The sequence below is a fragment of the Blastomyces gilchristii genome, assembly GCF_000003855.2.
Source record: "Blastomyces gilchristii SLH14081 genomic scaffold supercont1.8, whole genome shotgun sequence".
NCBI classification, from domain to species: Eukaryota; Fungi; Ascomycota; class Eurotiomycetes; order Onygenales; family Ajellomycetaceae; genus Blastomyces; species Blastomyces gilchristii.
Genome location: NW_003101675.1, coordinates 1,052,417 through 1,079,513, shown reverse-complemented (window position 1 = coordinate 1,079,513; position 27,097 = coordinate 1,052,417). Strand labels below are relative to the sequence as shown.

At 37.6% G+C, this 27,097-nt stretch overlaps 4 protein-coding genes and 1 non-coding gene across 5 annotated transcripts; 1 reads left to right on the top strand and 4 right to left on the bottom strand.

The window, feature by feature from the left end:
- Window positions 1–521: 521 nt before the first annotated feature.
- BDBG_04898 (uncharacterized protein) lies at window positions 522–1,636 on the top strand (the record flags this gene model as incomplete). Its single annotated transcript, XM_031721890.1, has 5 exons — window positions 522–588; window positions 705–845; window positions 912–992; window positions 1,097–1,488; window positions 1,631–1,636. 5 exons carry the CDS (start codon window positions 522–524, stop codon window positions 1,634–1,636), a joined length of 687 nt encoding a protein of 228 aa, XP_031578395.1.
- Window positions 1,637–2,373: 737 nt separating this feature from the next.
- Window positions 2,374–2,458, bottom strand: BDBG_17086. Its single transcript has one exon. It is a non-coding gene; the product is annotated as a tRNA-Asp (tRNA).
- Window positions 2,459–2,524: 66 nt separating this feature from the next.
- BDBG_04897 (DUF907 domain-containing protein) lies at window positions 2,525–6,114 on the bottom strand. Its single transcript, XM_002624987.2, has 4 exons — window positions 5,589–6,114; window positions 4,709–5,490; window positions 4,141–4,641; window positions 2,525–4,047 (listed from the first exon to the last, which is right to left on the bottom strand). Exons 1-4 carry the CDS (start codon window positions 5,971–5,973, stop codon window positions 3,481–3,483), a joined length of 2,235 nt encoding a protein of 744 aa, XP_002625033.1. The 5' UTR covers window positions 5,974–6,114; the 3' UTR covers window positions 2,525–3,480.
- A 326-nt stretch (window positions 6,115–6,440) lies between these two features.
- On the bottom strand, window positions 6,441–7,128 carry BDBG_04896 (uncharacterized protein; the record flags this gene model as incomplete). The annotated part of the gene is made up of 2 exons (XM_031721889.1): window positions 6,441–7,004; window positions 7,066–7,128. 2 exons carry the CDS (start codon window positions 7,126–7,128, stop codon window positions 6,441–6,443), a joined length of 627 nt encoding a protein of 208 aa, XP_031578394.1.
- A 3,576-nt stretch (window positions 7,129–10,704) lies between these two features.
- BDBG_04895 (uncharacterized protein) lies at window positions 10,705–13,258 on the bottom strand. Its single transcript, XM_002624985.2, has 2 exons — window positions 12,613–13,258; window positions 10,705–12,550 (listed from the first exon to the last, which is right to left on the bottom strand). Exons 1-2 carry the CDS (start codon window positions 12,670–12,672, stop codon window positions 11,351–11,353), a joined length of 1,260 nt encoding a protein of 419 aa, XP_002625031.1. The 5' UTR covers window positions 12,673–13,258; the 3' UTR covers window positions 10,705–11,350.
- Window positions 13,259–27,097: the final 13,839 nt, after the last annotated feature.

The following is a 27,097-nucleotide window of genomic DNA, read 5'->3' as shown; positions in this document are numbered from 1 at the left end:
TTTGATTGTAATCAAACCACAACAACCCTGCTATCAGCTCGAGTCGCTCGTTTCCAGGATAGCAAGCTATTTAATCAGGCCTCGACGGACACACACTCGATACTTTCTTCCTTTTAGATACCGACACAGAGGAATATCCTTTGCGGGGAGGTCTACACGGGGATTGGAAAGCGGGCGATTCCCGGTGACAGGAATTGAGGTTCTACGGGCAACTCCGACCCCCGCCATCAAAAATGCCGAAATATAAGTCCTACCTATTTTGTTTATCTTCTTGGAACATGTTTTTGCTCCGACTCTGTTCCTGTTTATGTGTTGCACTTCGGAAATCCCCTGCTGACATTTCAATTTACTCTTCTGTAGGTTCTTCCCGTCAGTTTACCGGCTGCGTTTTCGCATAATCGTTTCATTTTAGCCTCGAACGTTTCGATAACAAAATTGGCGAGGCCAATGTAAATGGATATCGTCAGTGCTAACAGATGTGCCTAGGTGATTACTGCGATGTATACCTGACACATGACTCGATGAGTGTGCGGAAGGCACACAATTCAGGCCGTAATCATTTACGAAATGTCGTCGAATATTACCAAGGTACGCCTACACCCCAAACCCGCATCCAAAACGGCAGCGAGCTTTCTCTAGCTTTCGATAACTTTTGTTTTCCTTGAACATCATCCAGACTAACAACTCTTCGTTTGCTCTTGCAGAAATCGGTCATGAGAAAGCACAGTCTGTCATCGATTCTATCACAAATTCGTATGCGGCCGAAGGCCAGGCAAGCTCGAATCCCATGCTTCAACAACCAGGCGCACCGGGAGCATATCCGCCACCACCATTTGGCTTCCCTGGTGAGTTTCACCGGTGCTTTTACTGTTGCCTTACCCAAGACACGTTGCTCTAATATCTATCTTTAGGTCGGCCGGGAATGCCCCCACACCCACCGTTCGGTATGCCCGGCGCACCTCCTGGAGCACCACCTGGAGGGATGATTACACGTAAGTCTAACTCCCCTCCTTCTTGTCCCTTTCCTTTCGATACGAGGAGAATGAAAAGGAAAATAGAGATCTTCAAGAACAGCGTAACTAACAAATCCGTCTAGCCCCAGGAGGTCGTGGCATGCCACCTTTCCCCCCACCACCCCCCTTCGCCCCAAACGCCGCAGGTCCATCTGGCGGAGCCCCAATGCCCGGCGACCTCCCACCCATCGCACTCCCCAACATGCCACCAGGCAGCATCCCATTCCCCCCACCAGGAGGCTTCCCCCCTAACTTCCAATTCCCCCCACCGGGCGCAGCGGGCTTTCCTCCACCGCCCATCCCAGGCCAAGGCCCAGGGCAAAATCCAAGTCCTGGTCCAGGGGCGGCGGGTGCACCCCCAGTACCACCATCTGGTTTTCCTATGTCTGGTGCCCCACCTCCTCCTGGGCAGTCTCAGTCTCCAGGGTTGGTCCCGCCGCCGGGCGCGCCCGCCAAAAGTCAGTATCGCCGCCGGGTACTACCAGCCAGGAGGGGAAATGACGGGAGGCGGTTGGTTTTGTTTTGTTTTTTCCCCTTTGTATCTCTGTATCTCTTGTATGAAAATTGTACTCATGTATTCTTCAATATCAGTTTTTGCCTCTTCTATTTTTTTGTAGCCATAGACAACTCGTCGCTATGCTCTTTTCCTCCCCTTTCCGTTTTTCCCTTTGTATTCCCTTTTCTATCCCATGCCTCCACCCGTCTTAGAGTAAAACGGACCCTCTTGGACAGACTCGACTCCCCGGCCAACAGACCACAGAAGTTTTGTCTTTTGTCATCATTTCTCTTTTATCTATTAAATAGAATTATTTTTTGAGGTGGAGGGAGGGGGCGGCAGCCAGGGGCGCTGCTAGGACACTATGTTCGGGCCCCCCCCCCCCGGGAAATCGGACTCCTCACTCATCTATTATTTCATCTAATCCGTATATCGTGGCCTCTTGCGGCTACGTATGTAGCTGCGAAACCATGGGGGGAAGGGAGGTTAAGTAACAATGCATGTAATTTTTCTAGTCTTTTTCTCTCTAGGAAAGTTCAAACAATCATATGAAAAACATCTTTTGAATCTGTGTTCATATCCGTATACCTTTCCCAATGACGAGCGTTAGTTACTCCGCATACTTCAATATATATAGATCACGGAAGCCTTGGCTCTGCCCACGCACCATCTTGATTTTCGAGACAACAACCCCAATGAGAAGCAGAGAAGAGAAAATAATAATACATATTTTAATAACCAAAAAAAAAAAAAAAAAAAGAAAAAAAGAAAAAAAAAAAGAAAATGGCAAAACCCGGCCTCGTTAACTAGCTAACCCAGATTCAATAAAAAATAAAAAAATAAAAAATAAAATTCTCGAAAAATCTCCCCGACAGGGAATCGAACCCTGGTCTCCCGCGCTTGGCATGTTTATGACAAGCGGAAATCATGACCACTAGACCATCGAGGATGTTTGCTTGACTGTGAACACGCCCCTCGCGCGACATTAAAGCGTACTTACGGTTCCTCCGATGTTGCAGATTTTGAGTGAGACTCTCTTAGTTGACGGGGTGTTGATTTGATTTTATTTTATATCTTATAATCAATCATCCATGGGAAATATAAAATCAAGAAAGAGGCTGTGTTGTATTTTTAGATGAGAAGTTTGATTGTATTATAGTTACAAATGAAAGAGGGGAAATAAATGAAAATTAACAAGCAAAATATGAAAATGCATGTACATGCAACTTAGAAGAAAGAAATGAAGAGAGATCAAGAATGAGATTGAGAGTGAATCTGTGAGTATCTAATGTTTCTCTCCTGAAGAATTAAGTAGCAAAACAAAATACATAAAGAGTAAACTTCAAGAGTGAAATGATAGACAAGGAATGCATGCAAGGTTTAAATGAGGAAAATATATAGTGACATGAATGATCATTTATATGAAAGGAAGCCAAGGTTAGTAAGGTTCAAGATGAGACAAAGAAGGCAGATGTGTTTTTGTTAAAAAATATACATACGAAGATTTGAGACAAAAAAATGTCGGAAAATAAAAGGACGAAGGAAAAGTAAAGGGCAAATAGAGAAGGGAAAGGAAAAGAGAAGGAAAGTAGAAATGCAACACATCCGTGTCTCTTTGCCACGAATTACGTGAAAGTACCATATAAAACGCCTGGGAGGGACATAGGAAAACGGCAGAGCAGGTTTGCAAATGAAAAAGGCAAGGTGTATCATTGGTGGGGTGCGGATGATTGAATGTTTCGAGTCCATTCATTCAAAAGAAAATAGCGTACGATGAACAGAACAAGAACAAGAAATATAAAAACAGAACAATAGCCCTTAATGACGCCAGAGAGCAAGACCCAAAGAACCTATTATTAGGAAAATAAAGCAAGGCAAAGGAAAACCCATTTCCTAGCCCATGGAACTGGTCATCTCTTCATTCTCGGGGAAAACGACCAAACGCTAGCATCGTTCTACCCGCCAAAAACTTTAATGCTCGTATCCTGCGCCACGTTGCCATGGACTGCTGTTGTTGTTCATTCTATACTGAGCCGGATTCGAAGTCGCCGTTGGAGAATGCGGGAATGGCGATGTGGTAAGGTTTCGGGGCGCTGGCGAGATGTTTTGTGCTCTAGAGTATCCTGCGCCTCCGCTTGGAACCTGGCTCTGATATGTTGGGGGTGGAGCATTACGAACTTGGTTGTCGGCAGGGAATAAAGGTACAGAGGAATCCAGAGGAGACAGAGGTTGTTGGCGTTGTAGGGTTTGTGCAGGCGAATCGGCCCGGTTAGGGTATCCGCCAGATAGTGAGGACGAGTCTTCGAATGATTTCGATTCACCGCGCGCAGTCGCTCCAAGAGCATCGAGCTCCGTTGTCAGCTGAGTCTGAGACTTGATGAAGGATCCGCGGTCGTCTCTCATTGGTTGATATCGTGTATCGGGATTCTTGGACACGATAGCATACACCGATGAGATCAAGACTAGAATAAGTAGGATAAGGGCGAGTACTGCGTTGACAACGAAAAAGATGACGCCCATGACGCCAGTGACAAGGCCCTAAAAAAGAGGTTAGGTTTTAGATTTCCAATTCGATTTTGACAAGAATAGTAAGCTAGAGGGTTGGGGGAGGGAGTTGAAAGAGTCACTTACAGGCTGGTTAAATACTTGGGTGAAGAAGAGGAGCAGAATGACATTAAAAAAATTGACCGCAGCGATCGAGATGTTGAAAATATTAGTCTTTTTGTCCATCCATGGCCTCATCACGCTGGCAGCGATCAGGACAGCAGCTTCAATGATAAGGAGAGCAATAGCTTGAACAAGGGGAGCCGGCTGTGCCAATCCGACAAACATGCCCTTAACCAAGATATAGACTAGGACGGGGATGACGCAGTAGTAGGCCGTTGCCCTGTACTGAACATAGAGGAAACCCCACTTGTTCAGAGCTGAAGGGTCTGAGTATAAGATATATGCTGGATTTTTGTGTAGCTCCACAGATTTCTTGGCCAGACGAATGACGGTAAATGCAGCGAAACCTAGAGACGCGCACATTGAAATGAGCATGAATACGGCCAAAACAACCTCGGCAGGCGAATCTCGTTTAGTAAGTTCCCATAGACAGAGGATGCACATTTGCGGAAAACCGATAAGTACCTGGAGAGCAGAGCGGTTAGAAAGAATATCGCCTGGCACATCTGCACGGGACAGAGACAAAACTTACCAATCGGAACAAAATGCCTCTCATGATAACCTTCCATCCGTTTCGGAAGTCCTGAAACTTATCACCCTTAATCCAGCCTTTCTTGGACGCAATCTCGCAATATCCTTTGAACAATGCAACCAGCCCCAGGACAACGACAACAAAAAAGACGAAAAAGATCAAGCCAGTCATGAAGATGTTCGTCCTCTCGATATTAGCACGGAATCCAACTCTTTCAATTCCCCGAACAATGGTATCCTCCACTTTCTGCTTACTCTTCTCGTTGTTTGTTCGCTTCAAAAGATGCGGAACATTGGCGAGAAATTCATTGCCCCATTCAATGGAACGCTTCTGCACATGAACGGAGGTAGATCCGAGTTTGGATAGAATTATGGAAGGCTCCCCGCCAGTCGATCGTTGGTACCAAGTGCAAATCCTCTGTAGAAAACCAACTTGGATGATACCCATGCTCCACTGGAAGTTTTGGGTCCAGGACTGAACGATTGGTGGGAGAGTGACGCTGGACATTCCGACCATAGCCTGAGCCTGGAAGAAGCCGAATAGGGAGAGCGCATTAGCTGCAACATGGGCAGCGGTGTTGGAATGGCCAAGCCCGGAAGTGATTGCAGAAGCAACCAATCCAAGACCGGCAACTATGGCGACAATCCAACCCACAGGTTTCTGATAGACCGTATTGCCGTTGGAAAGCCGCGCTTCTAGACAAGCAATGCTCTTACCAGTTGCAGTTTCATTGATGTAGACCCTGATCTTAAGGTCCAGATCGGGGACTCCGTATGCAACGGCTATGCTTTGAAGGTTAGACATGACGGAGAATAGTAGCCAGAGAGCAGGGTCGGGAGAAGAAATACATATATAAAGAAAAAGAAATAGGAAAACTCACTTGGAATACTGCTGAGCGTGTCCTTGGGAAGATCCGGGATGTTGAAATCGTAATCGATGGGGCCAGCCCGCATGGGGCAAAGGGTTTTCAAATCGACGCCTTTAATATTACAAGGGTTTAGTTTCTCATTTAATATTTGATGTCCATAGGCGAGCACTCGGGCATCTGCGGTAACGTAGCCGGTAATTGACGAGACCCCAATAACCTGCACATGAAGGGTGTTATTGTCGGGTGTGAGGAGGATATTGAATAGACTGGTGGTGAACTTTGAATCCTCCTGGCAAGTCGTAAGGGAATTCGACTTGATCAATTTCACGGCGGAGACAAAAGGGGCGAACGGGAGGAGGAAGGCGACCAAGCAAGAGAAGGTGGTGAGAAGGTTCATTGTGCCGATTCAGGGTGAAGAAGGAGAAGAAGATGGAAGCAGGCAAATGGAAGAGATATCAAGCCTTCTGCCTGGGGGGGGGGGGATGGATTGGGTACTCCAGAGTACCTGTTTCGTGTTTCTTATCACGGAACCCGGCGGATAAATGAAGTTTCTATTTTTCTGGCTTGATCAAAGAGGGAGAGAAGAGCGAGTGATGGTTTTTATTTGGGCTCGGCCCTGTTGGACGATGCAAGTTGCTCACACGAGGAGAAGGTTCTCGAGGCAACTAGGAGGAGCAGCTGGAGCTGGCTGGTAAAACGAATGGATTGGATTGAATAGAACAGAGCAGAGGAGCGAACGAAGAAGCGGCAGTAGTGGTGGTGGCAGAGCGTGAGACTAAGCGGACAAGATGGCGGTGATAGGAGCGATCGTGGGCGTTCCGTCAAAGCGGGGAACGTGGGACGAGGAACAAGAAGAAAAAAGGCCTAGAGAGTGGCAGGCGACGACGGAAGCAGGGTATTATTTTGAGAACGGTGGTCAGGGTCGTCGGGGATGGATGGGGATACGAGAATGAGAATGAGAAGAAGAAGAGGAAGAAAGGAAGAAGAAGAAGCAGAAGAAGAAGAAGAAGAAGAAAAGAAAAAGAAGAAGATGGAGATGGAGATGGAGATGGAGATGGAGATGGAAGAGATTGAAGAGATTATTGAAGAGGAGGAGGAAGGCAGGAAGGAGGTGAGGTTGGTGATTGCAGCCAGGGAAACGACAGTCCTGGGAAGGAGCAGCAGGAGCAGCAAGGAGAGGGATCTTAGGGAAGGCGCCGATAGGATAGATAGATAGGGTTTGGGCTGGAACTTGGCTCCTTTGTGCTGGATGCGGTTAGGCGCGGAAATGTCGGACCGTATTACGGTTACAAGGGTATTGCCCCACCCTCCCAGACCAGTTGACGCCCGTCCCGCCCGCCAGTCAGGAGCCGGAGTCCGAGCCAGAGTCTCAGTGCTCAGCCACCGCGCATCCAGCCAGCCAACCTTGAAGACTCCCTTACGTATGTACTGCGTAGTACGGAGTTAGTTTCAGTTAGTTAGTTGTTAACTAATTTACGGAGTAACTTACAGAGTAGTTACAGCTTACATACACTCGTAGCCACAGCACAACTGTGCCCAAGATGTGTTTCATTGGGACACGCGGCCCGAGCACGTGATATACCGTCAACTGTCGGATGGTTGATCTTCTTTACCTAAGTACTTACTATAAAGAAGATCATCATCAACTTTACTATCACAATACTGATAATAGTATGTATGGTCTTAGCAATTTTTGTGTTGTGTGTTAATATTATGGATTGAAATCACCACAGAATATGTTTTTTGCTGAAACAAGAGTTGCACCTCTTGCACCACTTGTTTGATTGACATCTGAAACCGTCCTCAGCTACTTCCACTATCCCCGCCTGTTTTGCACAACCAAAAAAGAACTAAGAAAAGAGGAGGGGGAAAGAAGGGGAAAACCCTCTATCCCTCCATCGTCGTCATCCCCCTGCGTCATGGTCACCACATCATCATCCACAGTCTTATCTTCTTCAATAATTTACATTCTCGTCCTCCGGAGAATAAATACAACCCTCTTCCCCCCCCCCCTCCCCCCTAGGAAATTCCGGCGCCAATACAGAGTAGTAATACACACAGAGAGGATATCTGGGGGGCTGACTGACTGACAACTCTTCCTTCCCCTTCTCTGCCCAATCGTCCAACTAACGAGTGTCTGCACAGCCTCCTGTCTTGCATTATTGTTTATTCTTCTCCCAACATGATGACGGCATTCACCATTCAGCAACCAGGAACTGACCCGGAAAATAATAAAAAAATAAAAAATAACAACACTTCAAAATTACAAAAAATCCTGCCCCGTTTATTACTTCACGACTCGTATGAACGAACACCCTGCTGCTCTCCCCCCCTGTTCTAGGTTGATCCGATTCGATACGGCTGGATCAATTCAATTCAATTCAATTCAATGCCTGGGCTTCCTCCTTCTTCCTTTCTTCCCTTCTGCACCCGCCATCGCCCTAGAACGTCTATCTGTCCTAACAAATTTTGCTAGGCAGCGCTATCGCCAGAGCAAAGCACACCGCGCAAGCCAGCCAGCCAGCTCACCCATCCCATCTCGGTGCCCGACATGATAATTCTCTGGCGAAAGTCTCATCTGGGATAGGTGTAGAAGGCTTCCCCTCCGCTTACTACTACAATATCTAGCGGTAAGTGTTTTTTCGTTGTCGGTTCTCCAACTAGTAACTCAGTAGTAGTAGCTGAATTCCCGTACGTACGGCGGGGCTAGGGCTAAGACTGGCTAGGCTAGGGAGAGCGAGATGAGATGAGATGAGGGTGGGATTTTCGTGATGCCCACAAGGTCTTTTTTTTTTTCTTTTCCTTTTTATGCCATTGGCGGGGGAGGGGCGGGAAAGAAAGAAATACATGTTCTTTCTTCATGAATGCGATCGTTTGATGGATTGCAAAAGAAAAATAGCGCTTTCCTTTTGTATCTTGACTTCTTGCGATTAATGGGCTATTTTGTGCGGAATGAATGCAAAGTGAGTGCGTGGGATTCATATATTTCTATTTCTATAAAAAATATAACAACGCCCCCTAAAATTCCATTGAACCGACAGGGCATGGATGGGATGAGGCGTTCATCACACTCTTCTTTTTTAATTCCACTTTTCTATATCAGAGCATGGGAGCATGGGAGCATTGGAGCGTCTTCTTTCCCCCCTACGGCCGACCTGAGTTGGCTAGGGCGCACAACCTGACTGATATGTGTCCCCTTTCCTGGTTCAAGTCCGAGATAGCTGACAGATAGGTGTGCGGTGGGATAGCCAAAAGACCAGCAGCGAGCAGGTTCGCCCCGATGTTTCAATATTCGATATCAGATATCAGCAGCAACCACCTATCATTCAGAATACTGAATTTGGACCAAGTCTTGCCAAGAACACCCGGCCATAGGTCCCCGCGCGCGCTGGGCCGTGATATCGTGATGTGTGGCGGAATTCCCCCTCCGCTATTTACTCTATCTCTTCTCTCCTTTCCAGCACTGCGTGCCCAACCTCCACTCCATCGTCCGTCACCCTTGCCGGTGACTGGTGGCCATATTTGGCTACGGGAGGCTCAATGGAGGTATGTAGCTGATGCTTTTTGCTGGAGAATGGTGCTTGGACTGTGGCGCGCGCGTTCGAGAGGTTGCTGAGGAAAACAGCTATCCCAAATCGTGGATTTACTAAAGATGGGAGGGACAATAGAGCTGTAATCACTCCTCCCTCCTCCCGTTAGTTGACTTATATTGATTCAAATTTTCTGTATACTACAAGTAACCTAGTAAAAGTCATCTACACCCGTCGCGTCGCGTCGCTCTCTAACAAATACAGTACTGTACATAGTTAACTGATCTATCTATCATAGCCTGTCTGCAGGACGCTCGTTCTATATATAAAATACATCGGAAATTGGGGCCTTGGAACCCCACCACGAAACGAAACCGTCATCATATAGATAGATATTTGACTTGATCCCTTTCCGCGAGATATGAACATAAGACTAAGCAGGAAGGGCAAGCTCCCTGGCCTCATGGCTCCCTCCACCCACTGAGCGCCTGGGGACAACGATAGCCCAGGTGTCTATTATTTTTTTCTTTGTCCCAACCACGAGCCATAGATGTTCTTGGTCTTATTTTGTTAGCCCGGGGGCCTGCGGATGAGGTACTTTTGATATTCTATTTTCGAACTTGCAAAGATAGATAGATATCAATGGAGCAGGGCCTGGGAGTAATGCTACGCAGCTATGTATGAGTGTGGAAAGGGGCTCAGCAATAGATATGTATATAAAACATAATAACACACTCAGTGCAAGTCGAGGCCGTACCATTCTCCTTCATCTACCTTTCTAGATCACTTTTCTTTTCTTTTCCATTCTGTATTCTTCCTCTTCAAAAAGGTGAAGGACGGCGGCATTATCCTCTATACCCTCTGTTGCAACAACCTTCTTCAACGCGCGAGAGCTGGGATTACCTCGAGTTACTTAATAACTCCAGGGCTGGTTACATACATAGCTTGAGATTGACGAAAGAAGGCTTCGGAGGACACACACACACACACACACACACACACTCTCTCTCTCTCTCTCTCTCTCTCTCTCTCTCTCTCTCTCTCTCTCAACATATTTAATATGATCTGATGCCTGCTCCCTGTTATCGCAGATTCCTGTTTTGGTGTGATCTTGAACTGATGCAACCGCTTTTATTTTTTCATAGGTGACAATGGAGGTGCTAACGGTTATTTTTGACGTTGAATGTTTGGCGATCTGAGTTCCCCGTTATTTAAGCTCGCAAGCGAACCATGTCGGAAAACAATTATAGGCTTTCCTAGGCTAACTGGTAAGGATTGCAGGAAGACTGGGCTTTTAGGTTAGATTTATATTTTCGAGCGATGAAAGGCGCGATTACCACCACCAGGTTGTTTTTAAGTTGGAGCTGGCTGGATGTTTTTATATCGGTTTTATTTGAACAATGGTTCTGTTCAATGCGACCGATCGACCTTGGCTTTTTTTTGCTTTTGACTCTCTCTTTTGCGAGAACGCGTGAGAGTATCTGTTGTTTCTGGAGTTGAAACGGGTTTCTGGAGTTGAAACGGGGCGAATCCTCATGTCTTGCTAAGCCATTTTTTCTCGATCCCAAGTCTGTTCAGGGGTAACTTTGGAGCCCTATCGGCGCCCGTGTGTGTTGCCGGTGGTTGGTTGTTGAGGTGTTGGTTGCCGTCAAGTTATTTCAGAAAACTTTTCCTGATCGATGAAATAACTCCATTGAAGCATTGTAGATCTCTCTCTATATCTATTTAAACCCTGAGAATGCTTTGAAAGTAAAACCAAACAGGTTTCAAGCAAGTTCAGGACTCGCATGTTACTAAAGTGGTGGATAGGAAAAATGTTCTAGTACATACATATGTAAATACCAAGAAATATATATAGCAGAAGACAGTAATTGGTGCTTAGGGTATGGGGTCAAAAGACAAAAAGGCTAGGTGAATATTAGGTTCAAATATAAACAAAAAGAAAGTAAGATGAGGGCCAAATCCCTTGTTCGCGCTCCATGGTATCAAATTCTGAGAAAATGACAGTATACAAACGCCTTGAAAATCATCGGGTCCACATATGTAACATGACCAAGATATATTCATAAAGAAATGGAAGACAACAAATTTAAGTAACAAAAAGGATAAATCGGGTCATTATTTCTCGTTTGGATGTTTTTTTGAGAAAAGGGAAAAAATAAGAAAAGAAAAAAGCAAAGAAACAGAAATAGAAATTGGTGGTTTTCATACTTCCTTTTGTAAAGGAAAAAAAAAGAGCCTTTTTCATTTAGGCTTGAACAGATGTCGCAGAGGACTGGGCTTCTTCGTCTTTTCTTTCTTTTTCTTGTCTCTCTTGTCTTTCTTGTCCTTGCCACTCGCTTCAGTCGGCGGGGCACTAGATCGCCTTGACCGTCTGGAACTTCGGGTCGTATGTGTATAGCTTGATGCGTTATCCCTGACAGTCTCTGCACCTCTAACGCTTCCTCGTCTACTTCCGCCTCCATATTCGGATCGAAGGTGGTGGTAATGGCTGTGGCCGGTGGGGAAGATCCCAGACACAGCAGCAGCCCTCGGGGTGATAAACTCTCCATCAACGGACGTCGCGACGCTCTCCGCCTCGAAATCAGCAACGCCACGTCTCCAGCTCTCCACGCGACTAACGTCCTGGTTGAGTTCTATCAATTCATCCGTGCTGCCCTCTGGCTGCATGCCACTCGCGGCTTGGATGCGCTTGACAATCTTGTACCCCCCGAACATGACGACAGTAACACCAATTCCGACCCCAGCGGCAATCATGAACTGAGGACTGGATAGAAGTGCAAACACGGCTGGTGAGCTGGACTTCAAGGCCGCCAGGGCCGCTGGAGCTAGCTTCGAGGCGAGATTGCTGATCTCAGCTAGCGTGAGCGCTACGGCAGCCATCGCTTCAGGATTCTTCTGTAAGTGGGCCATCGTGGCTTGTGCAGAGTGCTGTGCACAGTCGGCTTCGACAAGAAGGCCTTTGGCTTTGGCGACCAGTCCGCCCATCACATCCTCAGGGTTTGAGTTCACCCGCTCTAGCGAGTCAGGGTGATATTCACCGTATGCCAGATCCATGTCGACGTGGGGAACGGAACGGGACCGATTGCCGGGGTGGAGATATTGGGGTTGAGCAGCGACGACATTTGAGGTGTGGTGGCGCGAGAGTTCCCGTTTTGGCATATGGTCTGGGTGGGAGTATAGGGATTCCGAGTCATGATCAATCTCATGAGGGTACCGGTGGGAAGGATGACGATCTACTTCACTGTGTCTAGCCACTGATTTCGATCTTCCTGGGTGTCTTCTTGAGGAGGCAACGGATCGGGAATCGTGAATGTGATAGTTAGCCATTGCTCGGCGTGCTTCCCGTTCCGCATTCTTAATCGCTTTCTCTGCGTTGATTTCGGCTTTGCGTTCTCGATAAGCTAATCTAGCTTCTTTGAAGACACCAAACAGTTGTTTGCTCTGATGTCGACGAGTATCGTAAGCAGTTGTTTTTTCTAGAGGGGTATATAGTAATGACTTACTGTGCTCACCACCTTCCCCGACTTGTCGAACACTGCTATGGTTTGTCCTATGGCAGCCATGTTGATGTACGTTTGCTTCTGCCAGGAACCGAGTGGATATTTCCAACAATAATATCACAAAAAAGATACCAGCTTCTGAAAATATAAATATTGCACGGCTTGAATTGAGAGTTTTATTCGAGAGGCTGGGGAGGATGCTGGAAGGTCGAAACGATTGGCGGTGTGGATGGATGACGGCGGTAGTGACAACTCACAGCATGGACCCAATACAGCCAAAGGACCGCAAATATGTAATGTATAAAGAGAGTGGATCGATTGCTGTGAAGCACCGCTTGTTAAATGTTGATACTCCGGGGATAGGATAGCAGTGAGGGGATATATGGGAGGAAGAGCGGGCTATCCAAGGGGCTCTCAATCACTGGTCAGGCCAAAAAGGGAGTGGATCTGGTTGCGATTTCATTTCAGAAGAAGAGAATTCCAGGGCTGCTAGGCTGGAGAGCAAGGGGCCTATATAACTAATCGATATATTTGTTGGCAGGCTGTGATTGTTGGGCGTCAATTTTGCGTGATGCCTGATATAGAGAGTCCGGAGCCAATAGTATTTATGTGTGGGGCCATCCCGTCGGCAACCATAGTTACCATATACGATAACGTAATCAACCACCTAACGCTCGTTTCCACCTAACGCTCGCCTTTGTAAATCAATTACAATCAACTTCAAATATTCATATCTCAATGAATATTTATTTAAAACTATTCTAAAAAACAGAACAATAATTCATAGATATATATTATATTATATTAAATTTCTATGAGAAAATAACATATAATTATTAATTTATTAAGCTTTTTAAAATACTATTTTAAAATAAAATACACAGTCTATATTTATAAATATATTTATAAATATAAATTATTTTCATATAAAAATTAAATATCTTATAGATTATATATATTTTTAATAAAATATAAAATTTTATCTTGAAATTCTTATTTATTATTGATTTATTTAAAATTTTATATAAAATCTTATATTTTAAAATATTATTTTTATAATAACTATGTATTATTTATACTTTAAAATTGTAATTTAAATAAATTATTATATTAAATTATTTAAATATATTTATATTTAATAAATTATTTTTCAAAATTTAAAATTTCAAGAGTTTTCAATATTTTACTTGTAATTTATAAAAAAAATTATAATAAAAAAATAAAAAAATTCTTAAAAATTAAAATATAGAATTCTTATATAAAATAATTTAATATTTATTAAATTATAATATATTTATATAAGAATTATTATTTTCAATAATATATAATACATATTTCTTAATTTATAATAAAATATTATATATTTTATTATACTGTATTTTATTTTCTAATTGAATCTATATTTTAATCAATTTTAACTATATTATAATAATTTTAAATTATATTATACTATAAGTCTTGATATTTATAGATTACAACTTAAAAAATTAAAATAATGAATATTTATTGAGATATTAACATTTAAAGTTGATTGTAATTGATTTACAAAGGCGAGCGTTAGGTGGAAACAAGCGTTAGATGGTTGATTACGTTACTCTAAAAGAATTGCGCCCGCAAAAAGACAGCTTGACAGTGCCACAAATCTTGGCAGAAATTCACACTGTATTTTATACTGAATATTCAGCTCTTGATTATTCCTTGTTTTCACTGCCATTCAACATGAAATCTGCCACTCTTTTAACATGTAATCTGCATGCCAATCTGCCCGCCAATCTGCCTCTTTTTAATGTGTAATCTGCCTGCCAATCTGCCTGCCAATCTGTCACTCTGCAGAGTCAGATGAGTATTCTATTTTTTCATCTGTCTGTGTCATCTTTCTTCTCTATACTCATTGCCAGCTTCTAACTCTATAATCTTTTCAATATATACAGAGATTCACTCAATTCATATCTGTATCTTCTCTTGTGACAGATTCTTTTATATCTACTCTTATACTCTAACTGCTTCTGTGCAGTTTTTAGAAGCTTCTTTTTTTATTATTCTATACTTTATTCAAGATCAAGCTGTCTCAATTATGTTGAAATCAGATGAATTCTCACATCAAAACATCTGTTGAGTTTTATGAATGTTATACATATAATATTAAATATAATAATTGTGTGAAAAGGTTTTATTCTCTTATACAATAGTGTGGCGGGCTGCGCCTGATCAATTATATAGACTATTTCATTACACTTCATAGATTCCTGCTGAAAGCTCCGATTCTCAGTCACTGATTCTTAGCTGAAAAATCAACAGAATTTCTATTCTTCTGTCTCAAAGCTTCACTGTATATACATATAATTTCTATTCTTCCGCTTCAAAGCTTTATTATATACATGTATAAATATTCACTCTGATCATTAATTCCTGCACTTTCTCTTTTTTTTCTTCTCTATCATTTTTCACTTGTGTATTATAAGACCTATATATATCAAATCAATCTATTCAGTGTAGATCTCTTATACTTGAAAAATGTTCTTCATCTTCTTATTAGAAATGATTACTTATTAAGAAGATATCTGAATGCATAACAATATATAAGAAATAGAGAAATAAACAATCAGTTAAGCAGACACTAAGTCTCTAAATAGAAGCTTACTTATCAGTCACTCTGACTCTGTAATAAGATCTTATAAGAGAATGTCAGTAAAAGATCTGAGAGTTCTAATATCTTAGATGTATAAGATATTTATACAATTACACTTCTTCTGATTTTATATATCTGATAAATGATATAGCTATATCTACTGATAACATGAGAGAACTCTTAAATACAAGTATAGACACAGTATTATAGTAACTCTGAGTAATGTTGAAATTACAACAGTAACAGATAGCTGATATATATGTAACTCAACAATGTCAATATAAAGAAATTCAATGATTATCTCAACTAGAAACCTCTGTACAGACAATTTCAACACTGACTGAATCAGATATGAATATAATATAAGTACTGAAGAAATATTTAAATACTCTTATATATTTTAATACTTCTGATCTCACTCTCTATTCATTATAAAGATTGAAAATGCTTATGAAACTAAGTGTAGATGAAGATGTCATCAGTCTGTTAACTAATCAAGATTGATATATTAATAGTCAATTAAAAGATTACATGAAACAGAAGTTTCATTTATAAATAAAGATATGTGAATCAGTGTTATATACATCTGATAATATTATTAGATATCTTGATATTCTGTTCAGAGACACTGCTATGCAGTAGAAAGCATTAGATTAGTTATAGAGTATTTATAGACTGACTGTGTAACCGTGTCTGAGATCAGAACCAGATTTTTTGATAGTCTCATTATCAATTCAACTAATCTCATTACACAGTTTTAACATTAGATAGTAGTCTCATACTGTTTCAGTGAGACATACTGTCTACTCTTATCACATTTTTCAAATGAGACTATGATTTTCACTTCTCAATTTAAATTATTTTTATTGCTTTAAATAACTTTAAATCTCATTTAAGTGTTATCAAAAAGTGTTACTTTTTAAAAAATTAAAAATAGTTTAAAAAAAACCTTAAAATGTCTAAAAATAGTAACTTTATACTAAGAATGAGACTAAATGAGATCAAATGAGACCACTTTCTCATTTTTTTCAAGTCATGATTTCATTTTACAATCTCATATATAGTCACTTTGCATGCTTTTTTAATGACTAGTCCCAGCGGGATTCACATCAAGAAATGTATGAGATCAGATCAAATGAAATTAAACATGAAATTCATGATTCTGGCAGTCAGTCTAAGTATTTGACAGAGAAATACTTCTCTTATAACATTTATTTGTGACTTCAACATCAAGATTCTAGAAGCAGGTGATTAATCTTGAGAGAATTGAATAAAGATTAGCATGCTTAAGAAGATACTAACTTTCAAACTTCTACAGACTCTTATAAATGTAGATAAAGATCAGACTTATAAAGACTTCTACATACAACTTCAGACATTAAATGATCATCTTATCAAGCTTAATAGTATATAGAATAGCAGTAGAAGATGTTACATCTTAGTCACTTATATATCTGTATCAAAGAATAATAATAATAATACAGATATTATGAATTGAGTAGACTTAAATATCTATGTATAAATAAGAATCTCTGTTATCTGAACAAGCTTCTAAGTCTCTGAGATTGCTTCTGAAGAAGTCACTGATTAATGTTAATAAGAAATATACATCAATTGTAACTGATCAGAATACATTACTTTCAACTACTAATTAATCTATATATCTTCTTATTCTAAGAAAGAATTGATGTCAGTTCATGTCAATTATGTCACATTGAAGAAGAATTCAGATGATAACTATAAGAATACTCTGATAAAACAGGAAAAAGATTAGCTTCTCTTCAAATTTACAAGCAGAAGCTTGAAGAGGTCAGATGATAATAATTTAAAGAGAAAATAATAATAAATACAATTCTTATATCTACTGTAATAGATAACATGTATAATATAAAAGCCATGATAGACAGTGATCTATGCTATTATATAATGATTAAATCTTCAGTTATAAGATGTTATAATCTTCAGTGTATTCTCTTATTAAAACTCTGACTTCTTGCAGAATTTAATAACTTAAAAGACATTTGCATCTGTTATATAATGAAACTAAACATAGATATTGAAGAATATTAACATGAAGATATCTATGTATATGAAGTTAATAATCTTTACTATAATCTTATGCTAGAACTTGTCTGACTATCTGAATAAGACATCTTATTAAATACTTAAAACAGGAGTTTAATATTCTCTAACAATAATAGAATTTATGAAGATGATATTCATAAGACTATAAATCTAACACAGATCTCTGTCAATACTTATGAAATACTCTGAAAAAGAAGTCACTGACAAGATTGTTGACAAAGTTGCTGATAGTAGAATTATATAACAATTTATTTCATCAGTCTGACTAATATTAAAAAAGCTCTAGAAAAGTTATTCTGTATTACAATAACAGATTCTTATACAAAACTCTCTTAATAATATTATGAATATCTAGATGTAAGAATAAGTGCTCGCAGGTGATTATTCAGATGTTTGCAGCTTGACATGATATGTACTGTTAACTACTAGAAGTATTCACAGTAGAAAGATAAAATGTAGAGATTAAATGTATAATAGCATTCAAGCTGAGTTACAAATAGTATTCATGAACTTCAGTCTATATAGTTGTGTGTAGTCAAGGGCCGCTAATTCTATTGATTACATGAGAGATAGAAATAAAGGTAAAAAATTCACAAGAAGCAGGATTTCTTACATACTCTTCTCTCTTTAAGACTTCATCTGTGAAGCCTTTCACTGAGTGACTTCATAGAATCAGCTCAGCATTGCAGTAATACTCACTAAAAATCCTTCACATCTATAAAAAAAAATCTCAGTGAGAAAAAATCTCAGTGAGAAAAAATCTCTTATTATTATAAAGAGAAAAGAGTCTGTCACTCAGTTTCTTATTCTGTGAGATTCTTTATAATCTACAGATTCTTCTCTGACTATCACACAGATTCATCTCACATCTTTTATATAGAAGAGTTCTGATTGACTCTTAATCATTTTCACAAGATTCTTGTGTGATCATTATACAGATTCATCTTACAGATGAATCACTCTCTGTGAGATTACTCTTATTAAAGAGAAGTATTCATGAGTTGATCTTTTACTCATTCTTGTGAATCATTGTTCTTTGACACTGTAGAATTATGAGAAATTTTTCATTCTTTCATCAACTCTGTAGAATTATAGAATCAAGATGTTTATAATCTACAATCACTCTTTATAATTACATAGAAAGATTCAGGCCTGTAATTCATAATCACTCTTTATTTACTAGAGTGATCTGACTATTCTATGAAATCACTCACAGTGTAAGCAAATCTCTTTAAAGTAGTATAAATATCTCAGATCTATCTGTGAAATCTCATCTTCTTTTTTCTTTTTCTATAATAGCTCTCATTCTCATAAACTGTGAGTATTCTCATTCATTCATGAAGTGTTTTTACTTAGATAACAGAGAGAGAGTATTTCTAACAATATCTGTATATTAATTCAAGAATTTCTCAAGAATAAAAATTTTTTTAATTTCAATATTTTTATAAACAATGTCTGACTGCTGCTGAGCTTCTTGTGAGTGTTCTTATAACTTCTCTAGTCACTTTTTATCAGCTGATGAAGCAGAGACATCATTATTCATAACAGTATCTTTATTCTTCTCAGCTCTGTCACTGCATCTGATCTTCAGATCAGCAGTCAATTTCATGTCTTCTTCAGATCAGTCTCTGACTTTAAGCAGTGTAGTTCTGCTCTTTGCTGTAAGTCTCTCTATAAGTAATTTCTTACAGATTCTAGCTAACAGTTCTTATAAAGCTTTCAGTGTTATCAGTGTCTTCTGCAGCTCTGTGAGCCTATGATCATTCTCTCTCTGCTCACACAATCTCTGACCAGACATATGCAAATATGTCTAGGTTCTCTATCAATGATTCTCACGCTGCGGCACATTTCTGCAATCTTATTATCAATAAGAGATAAGTCTCTGAGTATCTGTAAAATCTGAGTAATCAAGACAATGCAAATATTATGAATTCATAACAGAAGTTAATCTGAGCAGATAAGCTCTCTTTTCATATCTCAATTATTTCTGAGCTGAATACTTCAGTATAACTGAGAGAGTAGACACAGCTTCATAAGAAATATCTAATCACATGCATAGATGATCAGCTCTCAAGACTCTGCTATAACTATACACACTCTGATATTCAGCTTCTCTGAAGTCTGTGCATTTCTGACAGTCTTTATATCAAATATAACAATTGTCTGTACTACAGATATAATACTCTCTGCTTCTTTGAAGAGAAGAATTAATAGTTATGAAAAAATTAAGTGTTATGAATATTAAAAATGTAAGTGTGAATTTTCTTTATTTTTTCTTTATTAATCTCTAAATTGTGTTCATGACTCTGTTTTTGTTTTCTTATTTTTTTTTTAGCTTTAATAAGAGTATAATTTCTTCTTTTCTTTGCATACACTGCAGACTGTTCATCTCAGTAGAAATTCATCATCTTATAGACTAGAGTTTATAAATGACAGTGTTAATATCTTTATTATAATCAGGTTCTTAGTAAAGACTGCATTATTCTGACTTATTAAAATTCATAGTATAAAAGTTATGTCTCAGCTTCTACAGATATCTTATCTACTCAGATAATTCTTAAGTGAACTTATTTATCTTATCAGAATACTCTTGCTACTGAATCTTGAATCAGAGCTTATAATCTCACTTCTCTGAGTCAATAATCTCTTTAATCTGATATTCTCTTTCACTCTCTAGTACTTTATAAATAGAGTGATAAGTCACAGAATTCTCTTCTAAGAATTTCTTATATTTACAGAGTAAAGAGACATGAAAAATATTATATATCTACAACTCAGATAACAGTTTCAATCTGTAGAACTGCAAGCTAACTTTCTTCATAATCTTACAGAGCTCTGTTTATAAGAGATTCAGCTTCTTACTAAATTTCTGTATGATGATATTTTCTAGACTTAGTCAGACTCTATTATCTTTCTTAAAACTCTTTATAATATGCTTGAAGTCATAGTATCTCTTCTGATACTCTTGAGCCTTTCTCAAGAATTCACAGACTTTCTTCTGAATATTCTGAATTCTCTCAGTCTGTTCACAAGCATCATCACACTCTATAGTGTACTCTCACAGATTTATCAAGATTATCTGTAAGTAAGTCTTAGTGAGTATCTTAAAGAGGGTTTTATCTGTGCTGACATGCTTTGAGTTATTATATATGAACTCTGTGAGTGATAATCAATGCACTCAGTTATTCTGATTGTAATTGATAAAACACTGCAGATATTGTTTTAATATACTTATCAGATATTCTATCTGATTATCTATCTGTTAATAAAAAGCTGTGCTTAGATCTCATGAGATCTTTAATATAGTTATCAGATCAGATCAGAACTCTTCTATGAAGATTAATTCTCTATCTAAGATAATATTTATAGATAACTCATGCAATCAGATTATATTATAGATGAAGATATAAGTTAAATTCTTTGACTTCAAGTTCTTACAGATGAGTATAAAGTGTGTCATCTTAATAAAGCAATTCACTATCATCAGCACACTATTAAAGCAGGCATTATATATGTTCTTACTTTCAGAGAGACTTATAAGAGTATTTATTTCTAGCTGTTCTCAAGATTTCTGTAGAATGAGTAGAGAAGTAAGTTCTTTATATAATCTGAACTGTACTACTCATGAATTCTGCTAAATAGTATAAGAATTCACTATCTTCTTCACAAGTTCTTGCATCTTTAATTAGAAGTATTTTCTTATAAGCAACTCATGAGTTCTAGTATCTGTAAAATAACTCACTAGAGAAGAGTTATAATATCTTTCAATAAGTTCTATGTATAAAAACTTATTTACAGATATATAAATCCAGCTCTCTCTTTATAAGAGATTATTTAAGTTTCTTTAATTCTTTGTTTCTGCAGAATTAGTCTCTGCTGTAAGCAGTTTCTAAATATACTGAGTATATTCATTCTTCAGTTACAGTTCAGACAATCTGAATAAAAGATCTTATAAAGACTTATACTCTGTTTCTTCTTATATCAGGTCTTCTACAGTGCTTCTCAAAGTCTGTAAATTCTTCAGATTATAGATATTCTCTTCAAGAATTCTTGCAGAGATTCTCAGAGTGTTGACTCTAAGTATTGTAGAGAGTAGTTATATAGACTTCTTTTCTCTCTCTTCTCTCTTCTCTTACAGGGAATTGAGAGACTCTTCAGTTAATCTCTTCATAACACTCAGTTCAAGTATTCTGTGAAGCTTTTCTATCTTCTCTAGCTTCTCTGTATCTGTCACTCTGATCTTCTTAATATAGTCTGATCTGTAAGAGAATCTGTTCACTGAGTTCTTAGTTCTCTTGATATGTTCTATCTTGAATCAGAACTCACTCAGTCTCTGAGCTCAGTGAACCTGCTGCTGTGAGAGTTTCTTGATTGAAGTAAACTATTACAAGCTATCATGATCAGTTTTAACAGTAATCACTGTTATAAGACTCTCAAAGTAGTAATATCAGTGATGAAAGAATTTCACTATTATAAGAAGCTTCTGATTATAAATGTCATAGTTGATCTCTGTGAGTTGCATCTTCTATGAGAAAAAGATCACTGAAACTCAGTTCTCATTTAACTGTAGTTATAAGACTATTTCTGAAATCATAAAGAAGAAGATATCTGTCTTCAATCTGATTAAGAGTAAGAGATCAAAGTGAAACAGTATTACTATGTCTATAAATATCTGTTTTAATCTTGTAAAGACTCTGTGAGCTTCTGAGATAAGAAAGTTCTTACAGCTCTCTCTTCTTAATAATCTTTTCATTCTCTGTTCATGAAATAACTTCTTCTTATTTTCACTCTTCAGTATATCTGTAAGAGTCAAGAAGATTCTTATAAATGCAAAGATAAACTGTCTATAGAAATTCACAAAGCTCAGAAAGATCTGAATCTCATGAATACTAGTTAACTTCAGTCATGATAGAATAGTCTCAATCTGTAAAGATTTCATCTGAATATCATCTACAGTGATTACATATTCTAGAAAATTAATTCAACAGACACTGAAGTTGTACTTTATAAGCTTAATATACAGTTCTATCTCATCTAAGATCTTCAATACACTTTGTATATACTCAGTATATTCTTTCTTCTTCACAGAGTACATCATCATATCATTCAGATATATTATCACAAAGATATTCAGATATACACAAAGTGTTTTATTAATAAAAGACTGAAATATCACAGAGATATTAGTCAAATCAAAAGACATTACTAGATATTTAAACAATCTCAGTGCAGTTCTAAAGACAGTCTTTCATTCATTCTCAGACTGTATTCACAGCTGTGTATATGTATTGATTATATTCAGTTGTATGAATATAACAGCTTCTGTAAGATAATTGATTACATTCTCAATCAGAGACAGAGAGTAGTAACTCTTTATTATCTTGAAGTTCAGATCACAGTAGTCTACACATAATCTGAGATCTTTATTCTTCTTCTTTACAAATATCACAGAGACTTCTACAGAGGCCTGTGAAGATCAGATAAAGTCATTCTTCAGATTCTTCTTTATATAGATCTGTAAGATCTCTGTCTTATGATGAGAGAGCTTATAGATTGATTCTCAGAAGAGTTTCTATTCTTCTATCAAATCTATTATCAGATTCTTCTTATAGTGAGAAGAAAGCTCAGCTATCTTTACTGAACTGAATATCTCTACAAGATCTTGATATTTCTCTGATATCTGAAGCTCAGTTTTCATGACTGTGAAGTTCTCAGACATTTATAAAGTCATTATATAGATAAGCTTGTCTTCTCTAATTAACTCTGTAACATTAACTGATTGTATCTCTATAAGTAAGTCTGTCAACACTGATCAGAAGTATAAACCTGACTCATAGACAGCTATGTATGAATTGTGTCTTTGAAGTTATACAAGTCTTAAGTACATGTTATCTGTGATGTCTGTGATAATCACAGTTTCTGTAAATCTTCTTCAGATTTTGAAGAGATCTTGCAATTTAAAGATAACTCTTATAAGTCTCTCAACTCTCAGATCTGAGTTCTCATGCTCTGCTTATTATAAGAGCAGATTCTCAGTTTTCATCACTCAGCTCATTCACTCTGTGAGCTTTAGAAACACTATAGTGACCTGAGATTCTGAGTTCATTAATGCTTTTCATGCTTACAGAGCAGCAGTACTGCAGTGTGATCTTTTTCTGTGAGCAAGTATTTTTATCAGAGAAGCAACAGATTCAGGTGTCAGCTTCAAGATTCTTAAGAAGACTGTTGCTGACTCTGTCTGTGACTTCTTAAATTTCTATTTTAATTTGTTCAGACAGTTTGTGTGAAAATGTTTTAATTTAGAACAGATAAAGCAGAGACTCTTTTTCTTAATCTCTCTGTTATACACTCTATTCACAGAAGCTTGTGAAGCTCTCTCTCTCTACTCAGCAGTCAGATATAAATCTCTCTATATCTTGTCATTTTTCTCTGATAAATCTGTTCTCTGTTGTTCTGATTCTCATAGAGTCAGTTAATGATTCACTCTCTACAGATCTGTAACTCTCACAGTGATTTGTAAGTGATGAATGAGAGTCATCAGTTTCTTCAGAGTTAAGAACTTAGAGTCTTGCTCAATGAGCTTGTTCTATATATCTTTATTCAGTCTCTTCATGAATATCATCATTCAGATCTTGTTTCAGAGCTCTGTTTTCACAGATCTCAATTCATGTTACAATTTCATGAAGTGCTGTGAGTAGTCTTTATCAGATTTCTCATCTTTTTTTCTAATATTGATGATCACAGCTCAGGTGTTCTCTGTTCAGTTTACAGAGTTTCTCAACTTATTCTCTAGATAGATCTTGAGAACAGATCAGCAGAATCTCTTATAATCATTCTCTAGATAATTCAGCCAGTTCTTGACTTCAGTGTAGTAGAGATCTGTCATTGTGTAGATAACAGCTTCTTCATCTTTCATATCACACAGCTGAGCTTGTAAGTCAATTTTAAATACAAACTTGTAAAAGCATTTATAAGTTGTGATTTGATAAGTGACCTTAAGTAATCATAGCTTAAGAAAGTTTCTTTTCAATTCACAGATGTCTCTGAAGATCATGTCTAGAGACTCAGTTCAAGAATGTTTGCAGACAGTAAGCATTTCTTGTAGAAAAATAGCTTAATTCTGTGAGAGATGCTCAAGAATATTCTTCACTGAGATTGATTCATTCATGAGTTTGAAGAGTTGCTCTGTCACAGATGCAGAGAATGATGTTCTGTAAGTGATTGATAAGTTCTCTGAGACTTCTTTCATGAGAGTTATTCATGATTCAGATGACTGCTTCTGAGTGTCTGTAGTAGAATTTGCAGAGGTTGAAGCATGCAAGTTTCTAGTTCTTTCAGTTATAACAGGTGATTACTGACTGACTGAGCTTGAAATGTAAGAATAAGTGCTTGCAGGTGATTATTCAGATATTTGCAGCTTGATGTGATATGTACTGTTAACTACTAGAAGTATTCATAATAGAAAGATAAAATATAGAGATTAAATGTATAATAGCATTCAAGCTGAGTTGTAAATAGTATTCATGAACTTCAGTCTATATAGTTGTGTGTAGCCAAGGGCCGCTAACCCTATTGATTACACGAGAGATAGGAATAGAGGTAAAGAATCCGCGAGAAGCGGGATTTCTTACACTAGATGTCTTCTGACAAGATAATAATGTTATAAATCTACTTCTCTTATAAGACTCAGAAGTAGATCACAGTATCAAGTTAGAAAAGAAGAATGATAAAGACTTTAAATTATCATGAGACTCTCTTTATAATATGTTTCAGAATGAACTTCTTCTTCTTTAAAAGACACTCAATAATCTGGTAAATAAAGAATTTATATACATTAGTAACTTCTTGACTACAGCTTCTATTCTCTTTGCAAAGAAATCAGATAAAGAACTCTGATTCTGTGTGAACTATTGAGAACTGAATAGATTAACAAAGAAAGATCACTATTCTTTATCTCTTATTAATGAAACTCTAGCTTATATCAGATAAGCTCAATAATTTACAAAGCTAAATGTTATCACTACATTTCATAAGATTTATATCACTGAAGAAGATGAGTGGCTTACAGCATTTTAAATATGATATAACCTCTTCAAATGAGTAGTCACATCTTTCCGATTATTAACATCTTCAGTACATTTCAGAAGTATATCAACTGAGCACTTCAAGATTTTCTTAATGAGTTTGTATCTGCATATCTTGATAACATTCTCATCTTTACTAATGAGTTCAGAAAAGAACATCAAGAGTATATATAAAGAGTATTACAATAATTATGAGAAGTATAACTTTTAATAGATATCAATAAGTGTGATTCTAAAGTCAAGAGTATAAAATATCTAGATTTTATTATAGAAGCTGATAAGAGAATCTGAATGAATTCTGAGAAGATCTCTGTCATTCTTGAATAAGAAGCTTCATATATTATAAAGAGTGTATAAAGCTTCATCAGATTTGCTAACTTCTATCAGTGATTTATATAAAACTTCTTAGATATTATCAGATCACTTACAGAACTTACTAAGAAGAACTCAGCATTTCAATAGTCAGTGAACACTGAAGCTGCATTTATATAAATAAAGAAAATGTTTATTAATATTTCTCTGCTAATGATACTTGACTCTGATTATGAAACAGTTGTTGAAGCTGACTTCTCTGACTATATTATAGAGAAAGCTATATTACAATATAATAATAAAGATGTCTTATAATCATATATCTTCATATCTAAGAAGTTAAGCCCTGCTGAATACAACTATGAGATCTATGATAAGAAACTTCTTATAATAGTACACTGTCTAGAAGAATGAGACTCTGAGCTCTGAAGTGTCTTTAAATTTGAGATAATTACAAATTATAAGAATCTCAAGCACTTCACTATCATCTATAAGCTTACTAAACAACAGATATAATGATCTGAGCTCTTAAGCTATTTTCATTTCATAATACACTATCACTCTAACAGTCAGAACTCAATGACAGATGCTCTCTTATAATAAGAGTATAGACTGACTGCTGAAATTATGAATTTTATATTTAATCTTATTTAATCTGATCTCATACATTTCTTGATATAAATTCTACTGAGACTGATCATTAAAAAAAAACATGCAAAGTGACTATGTATCAGATCTCAAAATGAGACCATGACTTAGAAAAAATAAGAAAGTGATCTCATTTGATCTCATTTAGTCTCATTCTTAATATAAAGTTACTATTTTTAGACATTTTAAGGTTTTTTTTAGACTATCTTTAATTTTTTTAAAAAGTAATGCTTTTTGATAATGCTCAAATAATCATCTTCTATTAAAGCAATGAAAATTAAAGCTTCAATTTCCTCTTCTGCTATTAGATTTGAATAGACCTGTATAAACTATACTCTGAGAGTTATAAAGATGAGCTTAAATCATATAATCAGAGAAAGAGTCTCTTCTTCATTTTCATCAATTAACTCAGAAAATGAACTGAATTGAAATAGATTTCTTAATTGAAATGAAAATAATTTATCAAAGAAAATGCTCTCTCAACTATACAGACTATACTCACTGATTAAAAATCAATTTTCTTTATTAAATGTTGAAAAAGTTGCTCATGAGAAGATATCTCTCTGAAGAGAAAAGCTTGAATCTCTTATAGACTTGCAAATAAGTGAACTATCTAAAGAGAGAGAATATAAACAGTATTTGAAGAGAATCTCTATAATTAATATAAAAGACTCTATTCTGATTTATTCAGATGACTCAAAAAATGAGAATTTGAATAGATTAGACACAG

Excerpts from the sequence above, each read along its gene's own strand:
- BDBG_04895 (XM_002624985.2), bottom strand. The coding sequence starts at position 12,672 with ATGGCTGCCATAGGACAAACCATAGCAGTGTTCGACAAGTCGGGGAAG. Across the intron at positions 12,551-12,612 it reads CGGGGAAGGTGGTGAGCACA|AGCAAACAACTGTTTGGTGT; the intron begins GTAAGTCATTAC and ends CGTCGACATCAG.
- BDBG_04897 (XM_002624987.2), bottom strand. The coding sequence starts at position 5,973 with ATGAACCTTCTCACCACCTTCTCTTGCTTGGTCGCCTTCCTCCTCCCG. Across the intron at positions 5,491-5,588 it reads CACGCTCAGCAGTATTCCAA|CCGTTGCATACGGAGTCCCC; the intron begins GTGAGTTTTCCT and ends TTCAAAGCATAG. Across the intron at positions 4,048-4,140 it reads CCCAAGTATTTAACCAGCCT|GGCCTTGTCACTGGCGTCAT; the intron begins GTAAGTGACTCT and ends CCTCTTTTTTAG.